Source organism: Falco peregrinus, chromosome 10 (assembly GCF_023634155.1).
Source record: "Falco peregrinus isolate bFalPer1 chromosome 10, bFalPer1.pri, whole genome shotgun sequence".
NCBI lineage: Eukaryota > Metazoa > Chordata > Aves > Falconiformes > Falconidae > Falco > Falco peregrinus.
Window position 1 is genome coordinate 17,915,769 of NC_073730.1, and position 27,765 is coordinate 17,943,533.

A 27,765-nucleotide genomic window follows, 5' to 3' on the forward strand; every position below is an offset into this window, starting at 1 on the left:
AAACAGTAAATAATCAGTAACCGTAAAATGGCAGTCACAAAAATGGTGTGGACTTGTGTCAGTGTGACATAATTATACTGCTGCAGTTCAAATAAACAAACAAATCAGATATAATGTTACTGTAGGGATGGGCCCAAAGCATTTTGTTAACTAATGGCACTATTTGTTTCTGTTTCAATGTAGTACTTCCTAATCATATCTCAAAGTAACAAAAGTAATGGATCAGATCCCACAACATAACTCTGATTTCTTTAAAAAAAAAAACAACCAACCCTCCTGCTCCCTGCCAAACACTAGCAAAGATGCCATTTTGATTGTGCCAGGAATTGCAGACCAAGCATTAATAATTAAAACTTCAAAGTATCATACAAATGCCTTGCCCATGCTACAGAGCCACATCTCATAAGAGATGCTTCAGCTCAGTCTCTTCCTAAAACCCATTCACTTACTGAATCCAGTAGAGAAAACAAAACAAAAAGCCTATCATCAACCAATTTGTCCAGTTGTACAAGTGCTTTCCAGAAAAAGCCAAAACAAAAAGCAGACTGCAACCTTCACGCTGCATGTAACACCATAAGGCTTTGTTATTCTGAATCTACGTAGAGGCCATGTAATGTCTTAGTCTCTAATTCAGCAAAGCACTGAGGCATTGATGAAGAGATTTGTAATCCCATCATTAAGCCCTTAAACCACCCTTTCCCAACGTAAAAGACGTGTTTATCTTGTTACTCCACTACAGATTTTAGGTTACATTGTAATGAATGTCCACTCACTATGTATAAAACTGTTCCAGAACAGCTATTACACATAGCTTAACTAAATACACTTTTCTATTAGCCATCACTAATAATTTGAGTTTAAAATAACAGAAAGACATCTGCTCTGATCAAGAAACTTCAGTCAAATGTATACAATCACACACATCGTATACAAGTCCCTACGTTAACAGGCACACTTATAGAATTCAGAAGATGGGAAAAAAAAAAAAAAAAAGAGCCAAAACAAAACCAAATCCCCCACCCATGCACCTACCTAAAGGTATTTTAAGGACTGTTTATGTTCCACTGAGAACAGGATGTATATTTTGTTACTACACGTTTTGAACGGAGTACTGTTTAAAGAGTAATATATATCCACAAATGGAAAAAAACTGGAGTGCTTCCCCAAATTCTGGAAGTGTTTATAGGGACCTGAGAAGTCCCAAGCACCTGTACATGTATTTTCATGTCTAAACTGTAGTAGACTAGCTCAGGGTATTTTCACTTGAATGTGACATTTCATTGCTCTGAAGAAACAAGGGTAATTCAAAATTATTTGAGGCTAATCTGTCCTAGCTGAACAGTATTTGAAGGCAGTCTTACTGTTGAGTGTTCAGCCTAATTACAATGTCTGTTCAAAACAGATTAATTGGGTTACTTGTACCTTTTTAAGGTGTCCTTTGGCACTTGACCACAGCTAATAATACATACCCAGTACTTTTTATCTCTAAAAAAGCAAGCATCATTACCTCTATTCTAAAGATGAAGAAACTGAGACATGAGTAAGCAAAGTCATCGGCCTAATGTCACCCAGCTGAGAGCACAGCAGCCAGGAACGAAATGCAGGTCTTCAGAGTCCTGTCTAGTATTTTAACCTAACATGGTGAGGTACAAGCGCCTAATTTTACATACATTTATATACAAAACATAGTTGGGTAACCCAAGACTCAACTGTTAGTCTACGTGATATAAACTGGACAAACTACTGAGCATATTTCTATTGTATTCATTTTATGAATATCCTTGTCCCTAACATGAAACAGAAAAATAAACAAAAAACTTTACCACATATGCCATTACATAAGCATTATTTACACATATTTCAGTTCTGGTACTATTTATCACTACTTTAAAAGAAGTTACCAATGGCCTTTAAATATGATTTTGTCATGAAATTTGTGCTTCAAGATCCCCGACTACAGCATCCTAGGAAATGTGATGATGAGGGCTTCCATTAAAACAAAATATCCATTAAAAAAAAAAAAGCCTTTATTCTGACCAATACAGAAATAAAAACATTTTTGCCAGTTTTTTTGTAATTTTAGAGATATGTATTATGGCAGAGTTTGAAAAACTCATTCCAAGTAGAGGATTTAACACTTCCATCTGAAACAAACGAGGGTCTGTTACATGCTTATTTACTTTAGGGCACAGTCCACGTTCACTATCTTGACCAAATAATTTCATTTAAGCAAATAAAACTAAGTAATATACTGGTTTTTTCTGGCATTAAAGAAGAATTGTTTTGGAAACACATTTTTCAGTGAGCCAGAATTTTTAAGTAAATCATGTAATATTAAAGAGAAAAGTCTAAAGTCTAAACCATTTACATTACTGTCTAGAAAAGTGGTAGAGAACACCTAGAAGTACCAAAGTACAACTGCTTTATATGAACAATAGCTTCATTTAAATACTCCAAGTAATAATTTCTGTTATCCCAGCCACATCAGTTTACTAGGCTGACATCTACCATCACTGCCAAGAAAGCACACACGATTGAAAATACACCCTACCTCACAAAAACTTGTTTTAAAAAAGATAAAATATTCACCTTTTCTCATATAAAACTTAAAATATTTTATTTCATGGATGCCTTATTTAACAGCCTACAGCATCACAAATTAAAGTTTAATTTTATGAGGAAAGAAAGTTGCCACTTACACCAGGAAGCAAAGAGTTAAAGGCTGTGCAATTAACCTGAAAGCAAGTACTGGGGAGGCTAATTTACCTGCTGGACAAAGCCCTAAAAGGATGCAAGCCCAGAGAAGGACAGCAGAATTTTGGAAGGGAAGACAACATCAGCAATACCAGTTCTTACCCAAGCTCCTTCCCCCTCCTACAAAAGAACCTGTACTGGAGATAAAAGGAGTAAAGGTAACAAAAACGGTACACTGGCTTCATGTAATCTTCCAATCTTTGGTAATCAGGTAATTTTGCTCGTGAAGCTACTAAACAGAACAAATGAAAAAGAGGATTTGTTTATTGCCAAGTTTATTTCATGCTATGCGTTTGCTAACTACTGAGGAGCCAGTGTTGCATTTTTCACCTTGAACAAACTCGTGTTTAGAAGCAAGATATACTTTCCACATCCTATTAACGGTCTCTGAAATGTTTGAAGTAAGATGTAGAAGAATGGATAAAGCATTCTGTAGAAAAAGCAGGACAGAAATGTCTAATGGACATTTGCTAGCAGAGTTTTTTAACTGCTCTATCAGATATGGAGTCACTTTTTTTAAAATACAAAGCTGTCACTGTGAGAAGTGCAATCTAAGGCCTATTTAAGGCCTGTTTAATTAAACCCAGCACATATTGAAACAAAAATATGACATCTGTGTTTTACCACTTTCTTTTCAGCAGTTAGTTATTTTGACCTTCTGTTTTTCCTATTTTTTCAGAACCCACTTCACATCCTGTTAAGTCAGTAGTTGTGAAAGGTTTGCCCATCTTTATATGAGGTGAGCTCAACTGATTCATGACTACTGGTCCACTTTCATTAACTTCACCCAAGCCTAAGAGTTAACTTCTTACAGCACACTGGAGTATTCAGGGCTATCATAACAAACAGCATGCAGAACATACAATATTGATAAGCAACGTGTTACATTGATCACTGACTGATTCCATGTCAGAATCAAGCTTGGGATTAACATGGGGTTTAGGAAAACCTACTGAAAACAAGCTAAGTATTAGCAAAACATCTAAACTACACATTGCTCATGATCTAGATCAAGTCAACTATGTGATGCTTTCAACCTTTACTGTAGCAGTGCATTCTACAACTTCCTCATCTTTCTGTGCAAGATTGCAATATGCAAGCAAAAGCCCATTTTACGTATAAGCACTTTTTAAGTTAGAGTTCTTAGATTGAGGAAGTTTCCTCCTGAAGAAATATGAGTGAAATGGCGTATCTAACACTTCACTATAGTTCCCTTTACTTTGGGAACATGCCACTAAAGCAGCTTTTACATAGAAGTATATGAAGCATAATTTGTTTTGAAAGATTCCCAAGAAAAATCCTACTGATGCCTTTGCATTTCACTGCTAATATGTGCCACTGCAAAACCATTACCTATACAGTGGTTCTTCCCAATATGGAAGTTTCTCCAAAAAATACCTAGAAGTTCTCGAAGCTTAAATACCTAGAAGTTCTCAAAGCTTAAACCCTACTGGGATTTCCATGTTAACTTCACAACCTTCCTGTCTTGCCCAAAGAACTGTATTTATTGATACAGACGTTACCACATATAATGGATGAGATAGAGCAGCCAAAGGATCTAACCCATCCTGTTGTTTTGTAGTGTTTTTTTTTTTGTTTCTTAAATCAGTATCAGTCAGTCTCATCTTCCAAGAAAAAAAAACCAACACAAAAACAATCCTCCCCATGCCCAATAACAAAAGTCCCCCCATACAAACCCCCTCCATTTCTCTTTAAATTAGTCCAGACCCCACTCTCAGTACTTTAACAGAATTTCTGCTTCCACTTAGCTTACCTGAAATGCTACCAGTTACTTATTCACACAGCTCACCACTTCAAACAGGTTTACCAGCTTATATATCATCGTATCAAGTTTGTATTAACATAGCGATTCTTCCTAGACACTTATGAGCCACTGATTAAAGTTCAGCATTTTAGATGGATTCTTAGCCTTCAGCCATCTCATGTGCTACAATATTAAGCAGACTGCTACATCTCTGTTGCGCCTTCTTTTCCTTTGTTACTCAAGCGCGCACACTACTAACATTTAAAAATACATGAGAATTTAACTGCATTTAGGAAATAAAATATCTCCTTTTTAAAGCATGCCTTTTAAATTTCTATTCGAGCATTAAATTAAATGCTTTCCATTTATGGACTCCTTACTTTGGTTAATTGTCCAACTAATAAATTAAGAGACACGTTCTTTGCCTGGTTAGTCATAACAACTTGCATAGATTTAGCGGTGTATAATAAAAAAATAAATTAAAAAAGCAAGCTTTCTTTTGGATAAGGAAGTGGAAGAGCTGGCAGGTTGAGCTGACATTTAAAGATACGAGCACAAAAGTGGAGCTCCCGAATCGCATCGAACGCTGCAGCTGACAAGCAGAAAAGTAACAGTTGCACTGGCAACTCACACTGATCGAACTACAGGGATGGAAACAACCACCCCCCGAGTTTTCCGGGCCTTTTACAGTGTTGGGGGGTTGGTTTTTTTGGTTGGTTTTGTTTTGGTTTTTTTTCTGGTTTTGTTTTGTTTTTGTAGCGACAAGAACCCTTGCCGTGTGACAAGTAACTGGCCGCACCATTTTCTCCTCTCCACAGGCTCCGAGTTCAAGGCCTACATAGAGGAAGCTGCTCCGGCTTCTGCGCGGTGCCGCAGAAGGGAAAAGCTCCTCGCCTGACCCGGACGCGGGCGGCGGGGCGGCCACCGGGACCCCTCCGGCCGGGGCCCTGACGAGCCGTGCCCAGGACGGCGGGGGCGAGAGCTACGAGGCACGGCGGCGGGCAGCCTCCGCGCTGCCGCGGGGCGCTCCCCAGCCGCCGGGGCCGCGGCCGGGACCGGGGGCGCGGCCCAGGGCAGGCCCCGCCGGAGGGACGCGGCCGCTCGGCGGGGAGAAGGAGAGAGCCGAGAGCAGACAAAAGCGGGTCGCGGCCGGCGGCAGGGTGGGGCCGTGACCGGGCGGCGGCGCCTCCGCTCCCGGGGGACAGCGGCGGGAAGAAGCCTGGGGTGGGCACGGTCTTCCGCCGCCTCCCCGGGCCGGCCGCGGGGTGGGGTGGGCGCTCCGCGGCGGGCAGGGGGCGGCGGGGCGCGGCGGCTCCATCCTCCCCGTGAAGGACGGGAGCGGAGCGGGGCCGGGGCGGCGCCCGCAGGGACGCCGCCACCGCTTACCTGGAGCTCGGTGAAGAGGATCTCCCTCTCGGCCGCGTTGGACGCCATTGCGCTGGGGTTTGAAGTCCGCACCTGGACGCTGCTGCTGCCGCCGCCGCCGGCGGGGAGGGGAGCGAGGGAGGCGGGTCCGGGGCCGGGACTAAGGGCGCATGGGGGGCGGGGGGAGCACTCCGCGCTCAGGCTGGCAGGGAGACGTGGGGGGACGCCGCCGCCGTCCCCCCTCCTCTCATGGGGGTCGCGCCGGGCGCTGGGGCGCGGTGCGGTGCGGTCCCCGCCGGGCCGCGGTGCGCTCCCCCGCCCAGGCGCGGCGCTCGGCCCTGGGAGCGCTCGGCCGCCGCGGCTGCTGCTCCTGCGGCCGCCGCGGATGTCGCACCATTTGGCTGTCACCCTGTCGCAAAAGCGCCGGTGCTTTGCGGCTCCCGGAGCACGTGACCGCGCGTGTGGGGAGGAAGAGCGGGCTCCCTGGAGGCGGCCGGCAGCCCGCCCCTGCCCCCCCGCGGGTGGAGCGGCGCGACGCGCGGGCTGGGCGGGAAGGCGGCCGGTCGCGAGCGCGCCCCCCCCCTCAGCCCCTCAGCCCCTCAGCCCCTCAGCCCCTCAGCCCCTCAGCCCCTCAGCCCCTCAGCCCCGTCTCTTTGCCGCCTTCCTCCCGCGCCGCAGCGCTCCCCTGCCCGCGCTTCCCTCGTCTGTAAAGCTCCAGCGCTGGGAGTCCTGTCGTTCCCTCCTGTGGTGGTGGCGGGCAAGGGGGGCGTGCGGCACTTCCCTGGTGCTGGAGGTTGCTGGGGCTGGGCTCCACCAGGCCTCAGCGACAGGGAAAACCTGGCCGGTTTATAGTAAAAGCAGCTAGCTCAGGAAGGAGAGGTCATGTTTATCTCAAGCGCCCGGAGAGAGGGCAGCCACCTGCCACCCTGGGGACCCGGAGCAGTGGCCCAGGAGGCTGTGGTGAGTGGGGGCTGTTAACGCCGTTCTTACTAGTTTAAAGGGCTAAACATACGTGCTTGATGAGTTTGGGGGTGGCGGGGGGTGACACTGTTCAGTTAGTCTGCAGATTAATAAGCTTCTGATAGCTTCAAAGACAACTCGAGTGTCTTGGGAGGAAGTGGTGTCTCTTCCCTCATGGCAGCATGTGACACTAGCGTTTATTCAGTTTCCTGCCAGTGTCAGATGTTTGTTGTTTTTTAGGTTTGTTTTTTCACCTGCCCATAAACATATGCATTCTGTTGGCTAGACCATACACACACGCATTCTCATACCACCTTAGTGTTTGATGTTATATTAGGCAAATTAAACTCATGCAAAACACTGTGTGGAAGCAACTAAAACTTTGTTTTATCTGTGCAGTTCATGTTAAACTCTTATAAGTTGATGCAGTTGTGATAAATTCGTTTTCAATCATGTATGAGCATTTGTTCTGTTTATGTTAGTGCGTCTCAGTATGGGTACAGGCCGATACGATAGGCTGTTTGCTCTAGAACTGCAAATTAAAGTTTTGGAGGGCTGTTTTTTTAGGGGTTTTTTTTGTTTGTTTTGTTTATTTTTTTTAGGAAAAAGGGAATGGGAGATGTAAACATTAAATTACCACAATTACTATTCCTAACGAATTTGAAACATTTTAAGTATTCTTATACTTCCACTGTTGAGCAACAAACAAACCAGACAATCTGAAGTACTGTCTATTATGCAGTACAAAAGAAGTTTATGAACCTATGCACACAGTTAATGTCACATAAAAGAAATACTAAGATAGTTCTACAGTAACAACAGAGATCTTCACAGAAATTGGACTTTTTCACTGACATGCCTAAGTAACTGTTGATATAGTTCATAATCTTGCACATATAGAAATCTACATACAGATGTAGTCCACTTGAAGCCAATGGCTTAATTTGTGTTTTGAGTGGCCAGTTGCAGGCTGGGAGGAAAAGGGGAAAGCAGAGAGGAGGAAAACTTCACCTGCCAGTTGGCTGTCACTGTTTTACAAAGAATATCAAAAGTTCATAAATCTGGGGTTAACAGGGCTGTAATATAGTATTTTACTTACTGTTCATTTCTGCATTGGTACATGACAGCAACCAGTGAGGAAAACATATCTTGGATATCACAGAGCAATACACAACATCTGAGGTTAAATTGTAAATTGTGTTAAATTGTATCAGGGACTGGCTTAGCACTTGGATAAAATTTTTGAAGCACGCACTTTCTGTGGTGCATGTAAATTCCTCAAACGCAGCTCTGGTTCTTGGCTGATTTTTTTTTTTTTTTTTTTTAATTTACTGTGCAATTTTAAACTTCCTAAAGAATACTAACTTAAGAGGTCATGTAGGTCGCTTTTCTGAGTCTGGGTATCAGGTGAACGTCTTTATGTGATCAAGAGCCACAAGGAATATAACTCATATCTGAGACAGTTACAAAGAATGAGAATTTCAGAAATCATTCATATGACTCAATTGTGAAAAAGGCAGTATGGGGGAACCCTAGTTATTCTTCCTCAGACTTCCTGGCTCAATTTTTCTCATAGCCAAAGTTTCACATTATCCAGTAACATTTGTGTAGCACAGCTTTGCTGTCAGTTGTGTGAAGTAGTCTTAGTTTAGCAGTCACATGTCAAAACCCATGAATTTGCTTTACTTGTGGAGCAGGGTACGTTTTTGGGCACGTTGTGGAAGAAGTGGGAGGGGGCAAAGACAGATACTTATACAATAATTTCTCAGTTTGAGCATGATATAATGATGCGGAACTGTATTTAGAATTAATTTGAACTTTTTTTGAGTTCTGTTTTGAGAACAGATGCTTAAGGATATATAGAAATAATCAGAAAAGGCTGGATTACTGTGACTTAGTGACTTACACTTGTCAGCATGTATGTGGTCTGTTACTGCAACTCATCTACTAGTCTGCTCCCATTGGAAAGGAGGAGGAGTCGATGTGCTAGCATGTACATTTTACAAGATGTTGTCAGAGGGAAACACAGATTGTGTCCCAAAGAAAATCTGTAGATATATGAGTGGATGTCAGCAAAGTTAGTGAAGCTTTGAGATTCTGTCTAAAGCAGGCAGCTGACTTTAGTTCGTTCTTAACCTAGCTTGTCTATTGAGTGTAGCCTACAACATGTTGTTGTCCCCGTCAAGACAGGGCCTAGAATCTTTTTCATATTCCCAATGTTATTTAGACAACTTTCTAAATTTTAGACAAACTTCTAAATTTCGTAGAAGTGTAGTAGCACAGGAATCAAAAGAGGAATTGGGTTGAAAAAAACATTAGCTTAGCTAAATCTCTGATACTTAGTAATTCTTCCTCCAGAATCTGGAAAACACAAGGCAGTGCTGGATGACTGTAGCTCTGCATTAAAGTACTGTGACAGAGAATTACTGAGCAAGAGACAATATTCCGAGTGAGTCCCAAAATAGAAGGCATTTAAGTACGTAAATCCAAGAATCTAGCGTTATATGGAATCCTGAGTTCAGCCTGTGCCTTAAAATATCTGAATGCTATTTCTTCAGACATTATTCTATTAGCTCATTCCCTACAGTCAATTAACATGCTTGAAAAGCAAACTGAATGAAAGGCATGTCAGTACCGTTGGCTAATGCCTTTAATTATTTCTTTTTTTCAGGTTGTGTTATTAAAGTGTTTGTCCCAAAGACCTTGAAAAGTAAATAGCTGAGACTTCCAGTGTTATAAGGGTTGCAAAGCACACTTTGTGAACCTTTGAGCATAGTACTACAGAACTCTTAAGACAAATATGAAGGATACTGTAAGCAAAATCTAGGGTGTTTTTTAGAATATTTCTAGTTAGTCCTATATATCATCTGAGGAAAAGTTTGTCTTCATTTGGTGATGCATATAGAAATGAGGATTGAGGAATGTGAAGAACACCAGAATAGGTGTTTATTATATTATTATACTTATATGTATATATTTATATTATATTATTATACTACCAGCAAGATTTTACCAGGAAAAAGCATGTTTTTATTTAAGCTTCTGGTTAATCTTGCTTGTTTAAATTAGTGATGTATTCTAGGGGGACAACAATGTACAGATGTGCTTGGGTATGGGTTAAATGAAACTCTTGGAAAAGAGGAAATTGGATACTATTTGAGGTGCACTGTGTTAGTAGGCACATAGGGGCAGAGCAATACTAGGCCAGCCCACCATATTTTTAGGCACACAACAAACTAGAAATTAGTGACCTTTTTGATGGGGTGGGGTACAGATTATTTAATTTTGCAAGTAATATTTATACCTGTTAAAGGAAATAATTCTCTGTATCTCTCTAATAAAGTGGGAATACTAACATTCACAGTTCAACTCTGCTTTAGGATAGCATTTTATTTAACATGTTTCACTTGGGAATAAAGACAAATGTGCAAAGAAATGTATCCCCAACATTAGCTTTAAAAAACCTCACACCACAGCAGAGTTTTAGTAATGTAATCATTTGTTCTCCCTGACTTCTAGACATAGCAGTATTAGTCTTTTGTTCCCATAGTTGTCCTTCTAGGATGAATTCTCTGAAAACCTTATGAAATCCTGGAGCAATGAGGTACAGGAAAAGTGAGATGGGACAGTGTATACATCTTTGACATTTTTGTTTACTTCAGCCTGGAGATGCTGAAAAAATAGAGCATTAATGAAGAGTAGTACTTCTTATCTTCCTGTTTTGCTTCTCAAATCATTGTGGGAATGGGAAAAAGCTTTGCTTTAAGAGCTTCCAGTAATAAGTCTTGGAATAGACTTAGAAAGAAATGTATCTAGATCAGGTTAAACTTTGAGATAAAGAAGAAATTAATATAATCTTTCTTAGACCAGCAGCTTGCTGGTGTTTATTAAAGGAAATGCCGAACAGGAGAAAAAGAAAAAAAAACAAACACAAAGGTGTGGATATTTTTAATGTGTTTAGCTTGAGAATGTTGTTTCCTTTCTTGAAAACTCATTTCTTCCATAGTATTTCTTAGAAGTTTATCACCCACCTTTCACTCAGATTTCCTAAAGGGAATTCCATGGAAGAAAAGGCTCCTGAGAGTGAGCATGAGAGCCTTATGAGGCTCTTATTGATGTACCAGTGACAGTGAAGAGGACAAGATGATGACATCGTAAACAGAAAACTAAAATGACTATGTAACTTTATTTAGCTCGTGGCGCTTGCAAATTTTGCATATCCTTAAACTATTTCTTTATAACTCTTTTAGTTACACAGCTAATCTTACAACTTTTGAGTGGATTGCTGTGATGTAATCATAACCCTGCTCGCAATTGCTTCACACTTTCTAGTTAAAATTTGTCTTCTGTGTTTACATACTATTACCCAGGGCTAGGTATAGGCATATTATCACCCAGTAGGCAGAGGCTATGAGGAGTGGAGTGCCACAAACCTTATCTTACTATCTGTTTTATTAATTTTGGACCCTGGGAGGACTTGCAGTCAGTGAGAAAAGAGTGCTCCAGGGGAAGGAGGATCATGCCTGATATTGCCTCCTGTTCGTCTTTTCCCGTCTTCCCTTACAAGGGAAAATCTGCCTTGTGCCAGTCAGTGGAACCCTGTGGAGAAGTGCCCTACCTGTGCAGAACCAGCTGTAAGATCAGACCTCATTTATTTAAAGGAGATCAACTTGGATTATTTGAAGTAATAACAAAATGCTTTATGTCTTTACATTAAGGCTATGATCCTACAAGTGGATCAACATGATGGATCTTTACACCTATGCTAAGACCCAGTGATTCTAATTAAACTTGATTATAGGATCAAGCTTAACATACTCAGTGTTGTTTCTGCAATGAGCTCTGCACAGATGGACTCTTGTACTTTTGTTGAATCCTATTCACTGAAGTGAATAGGGCCTGGTGCAGCATTGGTAACATCAAGACCTTACTTTCTGAGAATGTAGATAAGCAATCAGTACAAGCAAGGTAACTATACCTTTGCATAGTTTCTGGTCTCATTGCTTTATTTCTGTCAGTTGCAAGCATTTTAATTCAAATGGTGGCTGATCTAAAGTACCTTAGTTTGTTATAAAACCAAGGCAAGATGGGTTCAGGAGTGATTTAAAGTATGTTACCCTGTTATGAAGAAGACTGACTTTCTGAAGAAATGTAGGTGGCTGTGACCTAAAGTTGCTGTGAATAGACATTAACACATTTGGGCTCTGGAGATAATTGAAGGATTTTCACATGCAGCTTTAAGGTGTGCAGCTTTCCATGATTCTAGGAAAATCGAATTCCTACAAAAGGCTTTGCAAATACAAAACAAAGAGTTTGAGAGTCAAAACATAGCTGGAATCCCAGTCTGCATTTGGAGGAAAGGGAAATATATTGCAAAGGATGAGTCAGACATGTCATCCCCAGAGAAATCTTTGCTAAGTAGGAAATCTGTGCTTGAAAGGCTGCTGCAGGGATATCTCTGTTGCATGCTTCTAAGGTGGGATTTGACCTGCATTTGGAAAGTCTGTTGCTGCCAGCAATACTAGACTGCAGATTTGCTAGCAGCTCCCAGGAGGGCATGCAAAAAGCAGAAAGTTGTGTACATTCTTCTGTGCATCGTGATACTGACAGACTGGTCTTGCCCTGTGTTGTGGAAGTTGATGTGTACAACTGGTGAACTTCTGGTTGTCCTCAACCAATTTTAATTTGCTGTTTTGAAATTACAGCAAAGACAGAAACAGGAACTAAGTCCTTTGCCTGCAAACGTACAGCTGCAGTGTCATGTCTGGTGGTGCAGTGTCCATACATAAAGTTTTCTTTAGCTCTGCTGTGTTTGTGGACATTATAAACAGCTATGCCAAATGATTCTGAAACAGACTTCATCAGACACTCAGACTTAGATGGTAATGATTTTTGGTCATGATTAACCCGATGGCTGTTTTTTCTCTCCATGTCTTTATCTCTTCTCAGACAGTAGCCTGCATATGTAACTCTGTCAGGGGTTGAAGTCCTAAGTAGTTATTAACTTGTACTTGGTATGCAATGTCTCCAAATTAAAAGGGCAGCTCTATCTTCATCTAATGAACACTTAAAATAAGAGAGTTACCAGGCAGGTTTATAGCTGGCTTTAATTGCATTCTCCTTGCTTTGCTGGGACTGGCATACCCAGGAAAGAAGTGAGTTTAACCGCTTTCAGAGAAAATGACAATTGCATCATACAATATCAAGAGAAAGATTCATTCAAAAAATGTTAGTGCTGATACCAAATATGTTACTGCTTCCCCTTCTCTCTTCCTTCTTTTCACTCCCTGTCTTCCTCTGCCCCAGTCCTTTTATTCTCATGGTATGTCAAACAAATTTGCTCCTGTGTAACTTACTGCAGCTGTATATTGCTTTGATTTGTTCTACTGCTTTTGAACCTTGTGGTCCAGAGGTGGCTTGTTATGGTGTATTCCACTTAATAAACTGCTATTTAAGCATAAGTCAGGAAGTAAGAATGGTATTTTGCCTTCTTTTTAAATTTGCAGTAGCTCCCAAGTAACTTGAAATGCATTCACTGAAATTCAACGCTGTCAGTATGGCCTTGGATTTGAACCACTTATTATAATCATGTAATGAAATATTCTAGTAGAAAAATAAAACACTTTCAAGGTGGTTTGCTGCCTAGCAGATAGTTTGCAGTTAGTGAACTTGTTTCTTCTTTGTAAGAAAAATGAGGCTAGAAGCTACTGAAAAACGTGTGGAAAAAGGTTTTGGAGCCTTGATCTGTTTTCTGTATCTATGCTGTCAAGGAGCAGTCAGCTAGAGGCAAACACTGAGGTAGAGTTAATGGAGGAGATGGCTGAAATGTACTGGGCTGGCATCTGAAACACGATAACCTGGATTTTCTTTACATTCATTTACCATTTTGCTTGCTGTAATGTTGACATATTAGCTTTAATGAGGGCAGCTTTTATAAAAGTGTTAGAAATGTCTCTTAACTCATGGAATGCCTTATTCAGCGTGCTCTCGTTCTTTCCCTCTTGACTTGTTCTTTGCTTTCTTATATCTGCTCCCTACACATACCACACTCTCCCCACCCCTCCTTGATGGAAGTGGTACAGTGATGGAGCAAAGCATGAAAATGAAGTGTAATAATATAAAACCAAAATAATAAGGTTTACCCTCCATCTGTCCTATATTCTTTCCATCCTGAGATCCATCTAGTAGGCCAGTCATGAACTGCAGTGTCCTTAAAGACTGATTGAAGTAGGAGAGCTTAGCTTAATTGGACCTGAGCTGAATGTGGTCATAGTAACGATGGAGATGATAGGGACATATCAGTGATATGTCCTCACTGTCTTTGGAACTGTAGCCAAATTCTTTAGGACAGAAGTGCATAATTACCTTAAAAGTTGCATAAGCAGCCTAATGTTTGGGTTTTTATTAATTGTGATAGATAATAGTAATAATTATTAGAGGAAAGCATCACATCTAGACATAAAAAGCATGTATTTTCACATGGATCTAAGCACAAAAGTAAATCCGGTTGTTATTTACAGCTGCTATGCAGGCAGAAGTTGATTTAACATTAGGAAAGTGCAATAATAGGCAGGGTAATAAAGTTGTATCCTGTGTTACGAGACATGCAGATTTTAGATACAGCAGCCAATATATTATAACTTTTTTTAATAATTCAGATGATAAAATCATACTTCAAAAATACGAATATTTCATAAGTCTAATACAACAGAAGCCATTTAAAAGAAAAAGGCAAAGCAGAGGTCAGTTGGGGGTTGCCATTTGTGGGCTGTCCTTAACTCTGTTTATTGCTTCCCCTTTTCCCAGCAAATCCATTATTTAAGAAGGATTGTAAGACCCATGTAATCATTGAGGATTTACTTCCTTTGGTCCTTCAGAGCTGCATTCAGCAGCAACACTTAGATGGAGGTTACCAGGAAGTATTTTGGATAACAACAACTGTAAATTGTTGCTTGAAATTAACATTTGAAATTTAGGTAGACATAGGTTCAACTTTCGGGCTCGCACTGACAGAAGGCACTCTAGTTCTACATGGATCTTAGGTACAACTGATGTAAATTGGGACTCAGGCTAATGAGGTCAAGTCTCCTTCTCATGTGCCAGTATAAAACCTTAATTCTCGGTTTTGATATTAAAATATAGAAGAATTTGAAATATATAATAGGTATGCTAAGGTTCAGGGTAGGCTTAAGCTTTTACTTTGGAATAATCTTTGCTGGCAAAAAGTTCTTTTGCTGTCTGTGGTGAATAGAGAGCATAATACTCTGATAAACTGCTTAATATTTCTTAATACTTAATATTTCTGAATATTATGTGGTGTAGATTGGTGGATAAATTAAATTATTAGTTTAACTGAAATGCTTTAGGACTGTGGTCCGTTTACCTCACGCCGTATCCAATCTTTGCTGTAATACAGGTAGAATGTAGAAACATTTGTGTTTATTCATATATAACTTTCTTTTTACTTGCATAATCTGCAAGGCTACAGTACTTCTAAGTGTCCTTAGCATAAAAAGGCAAAAAAAAAAAAAAAATTGGTAGTGGGAAAGGTGTATGAGTGAAAGATCTGCAACTTCAAGAGGATTTTCTTTATAAATGGAAATTTTAATATTAAATTGCTCCATCTAGTGGCAAACTGCTAAAACTGATGATTTTTCTTTAGTGATTATTATACTTTGTAATGGTTATTCCTTTTAAGTATTTAAGATTGAATTCTTCTTCTTTTCCATGGAAAGTCCTCTGCCAAGGGAACTCCACCTGTGACAAGGTACAAACTTTGATTTTCCTTCCAGTTAATTCTGAGGATCTTTGTTGTTTACTATCAATGGAAGCAGGCCTCGTGTTCAAGTGTCTGAACTGCTTTTGAAAACTTGGTGTTAGTGCCTTAATACCTTCGGTTCGAGTTCTCCTTGGGGCTGGGAGGGAAGGTGGAGAAGCTGAGTTGCATAAATAATTAATACAATAAAGATGATGTCTCTGATTCTTCGGCAAAGAGTTAAAAGACAGAGTGAATTATTTACTGGGTATAGTATACTGAGATATGTTCTAACAAGATAAACCTTGGTTGCAGGTGGCTTCATTCAAATCTTAACTGGCACTGATACTATAATTTTAATAATAATGATAATAATAATGAACTAATTGAATGATTTGTTGATGTCAATATGCTTTGTAAGCAATTGGAATTCTTATGCCAATCAAAGTGAAACCCCCTGTGTTTCCCAGTGATATGAAAATAGAGAGAAAATTCAAAAGGAAAAATTTCAAGGAAAGGTTTAATCCAGACATCTCTGATGCCTTCTTCCTTTGCACACCTTGGAAATACACACTGACAAAATAGAAGGGCCCTCCAGAGGAGGCTTGCCCTTGGGCCAGCTGCTGTGATGCCTCGTATAGCTGGCTTTAAAGGAAACTGAGATGCTTAAGAATGCAAGATCAGAGAACTATGAATCAGTTTCAGGGTGGTTACGTGTTATCATTGTTCTCTTTCTGAATGGACCCCAAAACTGTGCAGCTATCCGCTGAAGTCCTGCAGAAAACCAAAAATATTTAAAAATGAAAACCAAGAAAAAGGCAAAGAACTGAAATAGTTTAAAACCAAATTTTAAGTATTAGATTAAAAAATCCAAAGATGGCTGTTCTTGAGAACATAACAGGTGCAGTGGACTTTTGTCATTCATTTTTCAGTTTCGGTTAATCTGCTACATAAAAAATTTATATACCTTTAATTTCCTGGTAGATTAATTCTCACTTCTTCTCAGTCCATGTCTCAATACCCCTTATATACTGAGAAAGTGCTTTATAACACCGGAAGAGTTGCATTTTATCTCAAGACTACTGTTGTTATTGTTCACTTTAAATAATGCAACATAAACCTTGTAGTGCACTTTTCCAGACTGCCTCTCCCCAGTTGGGTTGATGACTTAAAATTGCAGATCTCTGTTCCTATCTTCCTTTCCAAGGCAAATGAACCCATTAAATATCACAATTGCATAACTTTCCTTAGTTCTAACTAAAGTTTCCTTGCAGCATGCATTTTAACCTCAGCTGTTATATTTTTGGCTGAACTTCCAGTGTTTGAAATAGAAGGTAACACATCCTGATAACAGTATATGAACAGATAATTAACATTGCTGTGAATTGGAATAGTGCTTTTAATCTTCTGTGGTTCTTACATAGCTGAGACTTCTCAGACAATAAAGCCAGTTAGGTGTACCCCATCTCTGTCTTTTTCTAATGCTTGATGGATTTTGGGTTACTCTTTCTGAAGAGTGTAGTTCCTGCAAGATAATCTTTATCAGTGTTGCTATGGTTGAGTTCCTTCCCTGGTACTGGCATCTACAGCAGTACTGACAGGAAACTGAACAAAAAGCCTTGGCCTTTGCACCTCCTTCAGTTGGACTGGGGAAGCTGAGAAGTATCAGTGAGTTTGTTGGTTTGGGGTTTTGTTTTGTTTTGTTTTTAACTGGTGACTTTCAAGATTCAAGGCAGGGGGGGTGGCTGCTAAAGGATTTGCAAAATTGAGAAGATAATGCTGCTTGAATAATTACATTGTTTGAAATACTGTCTTTGGAATGCATATTCCAAAATTTAGTGTGGAATAATGTCTTTCATCCATTTGTCACTTAAAATTATGTGTTCCTTTTACACTAACCTTACATGAATTTGCTAAGTACTGCTAATTCAGGTATGTGTCCCATCTATTGAAGAATCATTTGACATATGCAATTGCACGTTTTCAGTATTTCTGACAGTTTTTATTGGGAAGTGAGAAAAATTTAGGACTTACCTTCTCTTAAAACTAGTTGGAAACAAGTTAATGCCTATTGTAATTTTGAGAGGGGTTAGGTTCTTGCCCTGATTGTTTTGGCAATCAGTCTGTATTTATTTTGAAAAGGGTTTTTTCATAATATTATCTAGCTATAGATTACTTCATTTTATCTACATCAGATTTTAAAAAATACCCATCTTTAATCTGTTATTAAGATTCAGTTGGCAAGTTTTTGTCTCTGTATGCTATAAACCTAGATCTGTATTCTCTTGAGGGAATTTCTAGGCTATGTTAGATAATAGTAGTAAATGGCTTATGGTTCAGCTAACCAATGCCAGTTTTCTCAGTCTGGCACACACTTCTTGCTAGGAAAAAATGATGATTATCTGGTTTGGATCATACTTGTTGCATGGTAGGGTGTCTTCTTGGAGGTGGCCAAGAACAATCTAGCTTTTTCCTGTTGGTAAGGTTCTCAGCTGTGACAGATGGTTTTTAATTATTCAGAATTCCAGCTTTTTAAGTGTATACTATGGTACTGAACACTCCAGGGTTTTGAGATTGCTTTATCTTAAAACAGAAACTTCCTTTGAATGAGTTGAAAATATGTGTATGGACTCTTTGCACTCTTCCTTGTTTCCTGAGGCAGATACATTATCAGGGTATGCTTTATGATGGTTTGTACTGGTGCAATTCTGCTGTTCTCTAGAGTTGCTTTGTTGTGCTTTTCTACTGATTCTGATCTTGAAAAACATCTAAGCCATTGTACTCCCTATCCCATCCAAAATGCCTTATTTTTCTGATTAAATGTATTTGTTTCAAGCCTGAGCCAAACAGCAGCAGTCTCAGGAAAAAGTCTCTTAAAATGTGCATTGAGGGAGAGGTTATTTATGTGTATACTCTTCTATTTTTTTTTCCCAAATGTACTCATCAGAACCTTGCTGTTACCCACATGCAGTTTAAATAAATATTTGGCCTTGACCACTCTTTCTTTATTCTTCATCCTTGCCCCTATAATGCTTCCTTGGTTTCTAGCAGAAAATGTCTTTAAAAAAATGTGGCTGTATACAGAAGTGGTAGGCTTTTTAACTTTTTGCAAGTTACTTAGAATACCTAACTGCTGATCCATAGATGCCTGAGCCTTTTCTCTGAACAGCTGCCATGGGATAGTTCATGACTTGCAGAGTTGTTGGGTTTTTTTAGCTTTGTTCTGGACTTGGAGCTTGCTTTTCTCCCAGATTTTAAATGTTTTGGTCTCATGCACCACCTTAATGAGATCAAGTCCATGAAGTTTTGATGCTGTCAATCTGTTCTGCGGCATTTGTTTACTCTATCAGGTTGCTTATTTTATAAGCTTAATGCTTGACTGTGTGACTTATTTGGGCAAATAACTATGATTCTAACTACTTCATCGGAAAGTAATTCTAGGTCTTCTAGCATGCTAACCTCTAAAATTTTTCATTTTGAATTGTAATAAAATCTAATCTTAAACCGTTTTTCATCACGCAGATGCTATCCCCCCAAAAGAAACAAATGCATACATTTTTATGGGTTTTTTTGTTTTGTTTTCAGTGTATTCTTACCATAGATGCATTTTCCTAGTTCAGTTAGGTTTAACCTCCTCTCACTGGTGTGTGCTGTAAACAAAGAAAACCAGCATGTGACTTCTTGTCTTAGACATATTTCCATACTGAAAGATAAAAACCATTCTACTCTATTCTACTTTATTCTGCCCTGGTGAGGGCACATCTGGAGTGCTGTGTCCAGTTCTGGGCTCCCCAGTTCAAGAGAGACAGGGAACTGCTGGAAAGGGTCCAGCAGAGGGCTATGAAGATGATTAGCAAACTAGAGCATCTCTCTTGTGAGGAAAGGCTGAGAGGGCTGGGCCTGTTTAGCCTGGAGAAGAGAAGACTGAGAGGGGATCTTATCAATGTCTGCAAGTATCTTAAGGGTGAGTGTCAATAGGATGGAACCAGGTTCTTTTCAGTAGTGCCCAGTGACAGGACAAGGGGCAGCGGGCAGGAACTGAAACACAGAAGTTCCTTCTGAAATGAGGAAGAACTTCTTTACCTTGAGGGTGACAGAGCACTGGAACAGGCTGCCTAGAAAGGCTGTGGAGTCTCCTCTGGAGATACTCAGAACCTACCTGGACACAATCCTGTGCAACCTGATCTAGGTGAGCCTGCTTTAGCAGGGGGTTTGGATTAGGTTATCTCCAGAGGTCCCTTCCAACCCTGACCATTCTGTGATTCTGCAAATTGTTCTGCTCAGGCTTTTTTTGGTTTGTTTTGTTTTTTAACCTCTGATACAGTGTGGTCTTCAGGAATAATTTCAGTGCTAATATTGTAGCTAATCTGAAGTGATTCCCATTACATCTCTCCTGTGACTACAAAACAGATCACGGACTGTTCTGGTGCTCCTTTACAGATTTACTGCTACTAAAGCAGAAGTCCACATTGAAAGGCATAATCTCAGTCCAGCAAGCTCTCCGTGACCTCATTCATGTTTCCATGAAATTATGAATCAAAGCTTTAGAAGCGGAACATCTGATTGAGAATACAGCATTTTTATTCTGGAACAGGTGGAATCACATGGTACTACATTAATATACCTGTGAATCCATGTGTAGAAGTCCTGAATTTCTCCACTCCATCATAAAGATAACCAATAAAAAGGACTGCTCAAGTACAGAGCAGAGGAGTGGCACTTGGCTTTTGCCAAGGCTTCTCACACCTCCTGTGTTTGTTGCTAATGTGAGCTTCCCACTGTTTCATTAAACAGGCTGTTTGTGGCATCCTATTTTCTTCAGCAGATTTCTATCACAGCAGATATTGTCAGACTTGACAGACTGGCAGCTGGAGATATGAACCAGGCATAGCAGGAAAAAATTTAGGTGTTCAAAGACTCTTATCTTTTTCAATTGCTTCTTTTTTTTTTTTTTTTTTTTTTTCTTTTGGTTCTCTAAACTGAATTTTGTTCTGTTATTCTCCAAAGTAGAAATGTAGGCTTTAAGTTTTCCCTCCTCTCCCTTGAGTAGGAGGTGGGTTACAGTATGTAAACTGATTTGGAATAGAAAGGAAAGAACAAGGGATTGCAATGGTGTCAAACACCCACTAGAAGTAGCACGTTTCATCTACTTTCCAGGTTCAGCATTAGATTTGTGTGTTAGAGTGTAGAACTGGACATTGTAGATGGCTTCTTGTGTACTGTAGAGGTCTGTTTGAGTACTAGTATGCGTGGGGGAATTAAATTTCATAGGAAATGTAGCAATGTTTGAGGTTTTTTTTCCTTTGAAATTTCTGCTGCTTGTTAGCTGAGGTCTGAATTTACCTTTTTTCTGTGGAAGCTCTTTCAAAGAGGAAATTTGTGAGCTAAGCACGTGCTAAGTCGGAATATCGTAGAAGTGCATCTGGTTTGGAGAAGTATTATCTGGAAGTATTAACATCTGAATTGTCAGTGAAGTAAGTATGCTGTAGGAAGTAACCAGATCTCTGGAAAAAGGTATTGACCAACTTGCATGAAAATAATTTACTGTTTATGTCGTAACAAGTATGTATGTGTGCTAGAGAAGGGGAGAAGATGGTACCTAAAAAAAGAAAGGTTTGTTATCAACCTTGTCAGGTGAAGCTCCAACAGAAAGAAAGGATGTGCTTCTGAAGCACACACGTCCTATTTAGTAACACTTTTCTGGAACAAGTCTATGTATGGTGCCCATAACATGTAAGAGATGGGATTTAACCTCTGATTAAAGGTCCCAAAAAAGCCTTTGTGGGAACTGAGGCAGAGAAATATATACAGGTACAGCTGTGTATGTCTTGTGCAAACCAAAGTTTGAGGGATTACTGTGTTTGAACAATTTCAGAGTCTGGAAGGCTGATGCATCTGTATCATATGAACTTGTATCTGCTAACAGGTAACAAACTTACTATACAAAAATGTACCAGGGGGCAGTATAGCAGTCCAACGAGGCTAAAGGGAATACATCTAACTTACTGAAAAATAGAAACGACTGTGGCTTTCTAGTGATGGGATTTGTTTCCTAAGGCTGATATGACGCTTTTCCATGAAGGATGGATCAATAATATTTAACTTAGTTTGAAATTTGTCTCCTTTAAAGATAATGTTATGTCATATTTATTTGCCATAAGACAATAATCACTTACTTCTGTGCATGTTCTCCTACAAATGGGTCTGCGTCATGAATTCCATGTGCACTGTCACATTTATTCAGTCTGCTCTTCTTAGGTCTATTAGGAATGCTTTCCAGTACAGACCTAATTCTATCTATGGCTCACCACATCATTGTCACCATGTAACTTCCTGTCCTCAGAAGGTTACATGTCTGATCTCATGACGATTTTCTTCTCTTCCATACAAGAGGTGACTTTGAAACAGCCTCAGAACAATTGCTTTACTGTGAGTGGCAATTATGAAAGAATGCTTGAGTCGTGGTGCTCAGATAGTAGGGTCTACCGTTCGTATGAGGATATGGACTCTGAGGTTGCTGAAAACAGATATATCATGCTTTTCTAATTTAGTAAAAACTTGAACGCTTGGCAAAAATGAATGGGAACTAGTCTGCTGAAAAGAAATTTGGTAAGGCTGAGGCAGGGGCGAGCTAAGAAAATCTCAAACATCAATTCTAAGAAACTGAAGAATGGCTCTCTTCATTAGTTGTGTTAATTCTCTGTGATCACTTGGAGAACAACAATGTGATAAATAACAGTTTAAGTGGATCACTTCAATCAGTCATATCATCTTGCTTAGTTTCACCCTATTGATTGGATAGCTCATTAAGTATCAAAGGGCATGTAGTAGAGATTGCATACTTCTGTAATTTCTGTTTCTTTTAATTCTGAAAGTGCAGTAGGGAATCTCTGCTTTTCAGAAAGCTTTGGCAACAGCATAGAATCATAGAATAATTTAGGTTGGAAAAGACCTTGAAGATCATTGAGTCCAACTGTTAACCCAGCACTGCCCAGTCCATCACTAAATCATGTCCCTAAGCACCACATCTACACATTTATTAAACACCTCCAGGGATGGTGACTCCACCACCGTCCCTGGGCAGCCTGTTCCAATGCTTGACCACCCCTTCAGTGAAGAAATTTTTCCTAATATCCAGTCTAAACATCTCCAGCATAACTTGAGGCTGCTTCCTCTTGTCCTGTTGCATATTACTTGGGAGAAGAGGTGTACCCGTGCCTGCCTACAACCTCCTTGCAGGTAGTTGTAGAGAGCAATAAGGTCTGCCCCAGAGTCTTCTCCTCTCCAGACCATATGTATGGTACCCATTTCTTTTAGAAATTAATACACTCATTTTGAATTACTGCTAGAGACTAAACCAAAGGAGGGTTTTTTTTTGAGAGAAATCCTTATCAGTAGACTTGTCTCAGTTTGACTTGAATGATTTCTCTGTAGGTACATTAAACTCAGGTTTGGTGCTAGTAGTTTTATACTGCTTTACAAGCCCACTTCCCTCATCTGCTCCTCATGAATTGTAATGCAGGTGAAGGAGACTGAACTGCAACACACAAAAGATGACTGCCCTTTATGAATTGAGTAAATCCAGTTTATTGGACTGAATATACGCAGATTATCTGAACAGCATATGTATAATAATTCTAATGTTGGTTTTTGAGGCCTGTCCCTATGTGCACATGCTTTAAAGGTGGCACTATTAATTGGCATTCTTGTATAATTGACCAATTATTTGGTTATTTTATCTGTTAAGTCTTCTTTCAAGGTAGGATTGCAGTAACTTTTCTGTTTGTTCTGGGATTCCGGGATGTCTAAAGGCTGTAGAATATTGCAAGCCAATGCATGGAATCCTTTAAAAAAGAACTTCACCCACAATGCATCATTTTGATGCTTAGCATTAGTGAATTACTATCCCACAGGAAGTCAGTTTTGCCCTAGAAAATAGTCTGACTGCTTGTCAGCTTCAGAAAGTTTAGGAGCACCTCATTAGCATCGCATAAGTAAAAGCAGAATCAGGTTTGTATTTCTAGAAATTTCATTTGTAGAAGACAAATGAGATAACAGGTGTGGTGGTTTTCTGTTTCACCTTTTGGACAGAGATTAAGATGATAAGACTTCTCCTTGTAGTGAGTTCTCTGAAGGCAACTCATTTAAATTAAGAAAATGCCAAGCTTTTTTTGTATCAGTTAGAAACTTTCCCCTGAGCACATTAATAACTCCAAATGAAGGAATAATCTTCCATCTCTGCAGGGCAGTCCACCTCATCTAGTGTTTTTTAACCATTATTGTTAAGACATGCATGCTCAAAATACCATCTGTTGTGTATTTTTTATACCTTTCTGTTCTTAACAGGAGGTCTGAGCCCTCAATCCTCCTTGTGTTGATTCGGTGTCATTTTTGTAAGTGGAATAATCTTCCATAATCAAGTCTCTAAAGCAGAAAGATAGATGGAACCTGCTTTGGAAAAAAAAAAATAAATTTCCAGAGATAGTGAAAATACTCAGTGGAGGCTTTTATTAATTTAAACCATTGAGTTGGCAGCCTTGGCCACTCTGTTCCCCCCTAGGATGGGGAATACAAGCTTTTTCACTCCTGCTTTAGCCACACATTGTGCCGCTGATGACTGAATGGGTAGATGCAAGGATAAAGGAGGTAGCTGAATTAAAGGCTCATTTCATCTTCTTTCTAACTATTGAAATCTCAAAAATGATGCCAATTAGAATAAATTGTAACTGCAGTTTTGGCATTCATATGAATTAAATTTCACATGCGAATCAAATTCAGTGTAATGACTGATTTACAATGGTTCTAATTCTGTTGGTTTTACTTGGACAGAAGTCCTACTGAAGTCCCCCTAAGAACTCTAGGATCAGCATTTACTATTTGCCTCAGTTCAGTAATTGTTTTCTTTTATGCGACTTTTTAGAGTGCTCTGACAAGCAAGGAATGAACAGCTTATCTTATCAAGATTTACAGTCAATAGCTTCTGTAGTCTTGTGAAGAAGACATCTGCTGTGCAAATAGCAAGGTTAAAGTGATTGCGCATGAAGTAAATACTAACTTCAGCTAGTATTTCATCCTGAAAACCAGTCTGAACAATACTTAGATAACTTCAAGTAATGGAAGCTCTTTCATAATCTTGACCCATATACAGTTTTGTCAAATCCAAGGTCAGATAGAATTTAAAAAATAAGCTTTATTTGAACTTCTGTAACCATGATTTCACATTTGTAAGCATGCTGTTTAATAAAAAAAACCAAACAAAACTACTATTGTTTGGTGTATTTTTTTTAACTCTTATATAAACCTTAACGTTTGATCAGTTGTAACAGAAAAGAAAATATTATCTATTTGTTTAGGAAATGTCTTCTAAACCATTACAGCTGCAGACAAAAGGAATTCATTTCACATTGATTAATGTGCTGTAAGTATCTGGAACTGCTTGGTCCAGTCACTTTGTTGCTTTCTCATCTCTCTGAAAAATCAGATGAAGCATCTCTGAAGATTCCTGATTGATGCTGTCAGCTTTGTACTGATACTACAGTGCATTTCAAGAAATGTTCAAAGTGGGGCAATAATTTTCAATCTATTTTCAAGTATGCTGCAGTAAAGTTTTTCTATCAGATTATACAAAGTCCATTTCCCAAAGAACTATGCATTTTTGTGTGTTGTGCATTTGTGGGTGGGAGCTTTTACATATGGATCTTTACAAATATGCCTGAGAGAATGATGTATTGGTGATACTGCCTCTTCTGTTGTACCATGCCAAAGTGCTTTTTTTTTTTAACTCCATAACCCATACTGCCTATTTCTTTTATATACAAGCTCTGATTAATTTATTTTCTTGGAAGCCATGTGTAACTTGCTTTCATTTCATAATGTATGTACAAATTTTCCAAATCTTGCTACAGAATGCTTCAGGGCCACATTTGGCAATTCATTGGTAAGAATGTTAGTTACAGGAAACTCTAACAAAGATGACTATTTTCCTCATAAAAAGGGAATTGTACAAGACAGTATCATTGATACCTGCATTTGTTTTTCTCAGCTTACAAGGAAAGCAGGAATTACCTTAACTTACAGTTTTGCAAAGTCATGTGTGGATATGATTTGGCCAGAAGAAGTTCATGCTCTTAAGCTGCATGAAACCATATAAGATCTTATTACTGATTTGGTTACTTTATGAAAGCATTCAGAGAACAAACAACATAAAAATACAGCAAGAGGAGCATAGCCTTTTGAATCTGTAGGCTGTACATGCAAACTCTGCAGGAGATCGTGGGCTGTAATAGAGATAGGAAATATGGAATAACTAAACTTCTCTTAGGAACCCTGTCTGGTCCATAACAGAATGACCGGCTGCTTGCCTTGCTGTCACTGACTGCTGGCTAGCACCAGTACTCTGTGACCCTTTCTGATGTAGCTCATAGGGCTTGAAGGATGAGTTAATGATGGTTCAAGCAGCATTAATGAATCAAATTAAAATGTGGATTCTCACCCACAGTGGTGTGGAAAGGTCCGTGGCTCTGAGGAGAAGGAACCAGTGAAGAGAAACCTTCTTTTAAATTTACATTTCGTGTAGGTGAATAGAAGGTACCAGTTTCCTCCTATCACCCCCATTAAGAGCATTGTTAGTGTCTTTTCTTGCCACAGCAGGAAAAAAAGAAATAACTGAGTTTATTAGTATATTGCCATATTTTGTATAGACTATCTAGTATGTGTACTCTGAAAGCTGCCTGAAATTATTATCAGTGTTCTTCTGTCTTAGTCTTAATCTAATACAGTAGAATATCTATCCTGATTTAGGAAAAAAACCCACGCTTAAGCCTGTACTTAAGTTCTGTTGGCTTCAACGAGGTTAAAATATACTTGTAAATTCTTATATCCTTAAGTATTCTCACTTAGAAAGTACTTAGGAAAGATTATTTAAAATTACTTTAAAATATTAATTCTGAAAAACAGTTTATTGACCACATTTTGTAAAAAGTGTTCTACTGTCTTTTGAGAGCAAAACAATTCTGTCTTGAAAATCTGTAAGTGAAGTGCAAACATGATAAAACTAGTCTTAGGATCATTGTGATGTAGCATGTGAAAATTCATTAAATAAGTTCCCCTAATGATAATGATTTACCAAAATTATTTATTTTAAGTAGCTGAACCAGTAACACAAGCGAATATTCTTTTGCAGTATATGATTGCTAAATTGTGTTCCATTCAGTCTCTATTTGCTTGCTTATTGCTGCAGTGAAATAGGCAAAGCAGTTGCATAATCAAGTCTTTATTGTATTGGTGTAATTTACATGTTTTCTTTATTGTTTTAGAACCATCACAAACTGTTATGAAGTGAATAACACTTGTGTTTATGCTGCATGGGTGATTGAAACTGCTGGGTGAATTTGTCTGTGATATTTTGGAGTTTTTGTGATAAAGAAATATCCATAGACACTCTAGTTTTGTCTGCTACATAGCAAAGTATATTTTCATTGTTTTTGAACTTCAGTATATGCAGCCTTATTCTTTCTTGCCAAGGTGATTTTTTGCCACAAAAGTTATCAACAGGGCTGTATCCTGAACACCTTCCTTCCTATAAGTATTGCACAAAATCATCATTACTTGTGTGAGCAGTGCCATTGGTTTCAACTCGACTACATTTACAGGGATGTATTCTCTGTAAACTTGGCCCAGTGAGGCCTACTACAGCTTCATGCCTGTAAAAGGAAAATCCTTTTGTTGAATTCACTGAAAGTTAAACTAGGCTTACAGTAAGCATTGATTAAGCTCCACCATGCTGTTTGAAAAGTTCTTCAAAAAAAGGCATAATCAATAAAAATAAATCTGGTTTTGTTTGTTTGTTTTTTTAATTTAGAAATGGGAATGATAGTGTTTTGTGTAATAGGGTTGCTACTGGCAAGAGCAGCTCTGATTTTAGTCTGATCCAAATCTGTGGCTTGATTACCAAGGGCTGTTCCACTGGCTTGTGCCTAGTGACAGATCAGTTTGTGTCTCTGTGCATGATTTGAAGTACAGTGCCCCACAACTCCCTTGTCTCAAGTACTCCACTCCTGTGTGTGTGGTTAGATATTTTAAACAAAATTAATGGTTCATAAGATGTTCCAAATAAATTCTGCCTCCTGTTTCAGGGGATATTTTTTTACAGATTGTAACAAAAGAC

At 39.2% G+C, this 27,765-nt stretch overlaps 1 protein-coding gene and 1 long non-coding RNA gene across 6 annotated transcripts in view; one reads left to right on the plus strand and one right to left on the minus strand.

Annotated features, from left to right (window-relative positions):
- The window catches only part of PKN2 (protein kinase N2), a 56,423-nt gene extending 50,224 nt beyond the window's left edge, over nt 1–6,199 (minus strand). Inside the window, exon 1 of one of the 2 annotated variants that reach the window (XM_055815102.1) lies at nt 5,906–6,199. In XM_055815102.1, the coding sequence (XP_055671077.1) occupies nt 5,906–5,953 (48 nt within the window). In that variant the 5' untranslated portion in view covers nt 5,954–6,199. The remainder of the gene's footprint in view (nt 1–5,905) is intronic. The other variant, XM_055815103.1, reaches the window with a different exon arrangement.
- A 210-nt stretch (nt 6,200–6,409) lies between these two features.
- The window catches only part of LOC114012440 (uncharacterized), a 518,537-nt gene continuing 497,181 nt past the window's right edge, over nt 6,410–27,765 (plus strand). For all 4 annotated transcript variants that reach the window (XR_008748979.1, XR_008748980.1, XR_008748981.1 and 1 more), the window contains exon 1: nt 6,410–6,844. This is a non-coding gene — a long non-coding RNA (uncharacterized LOC114012440). The remainder of the gene's footprint in view (nt 6,845–27,765) is intronic.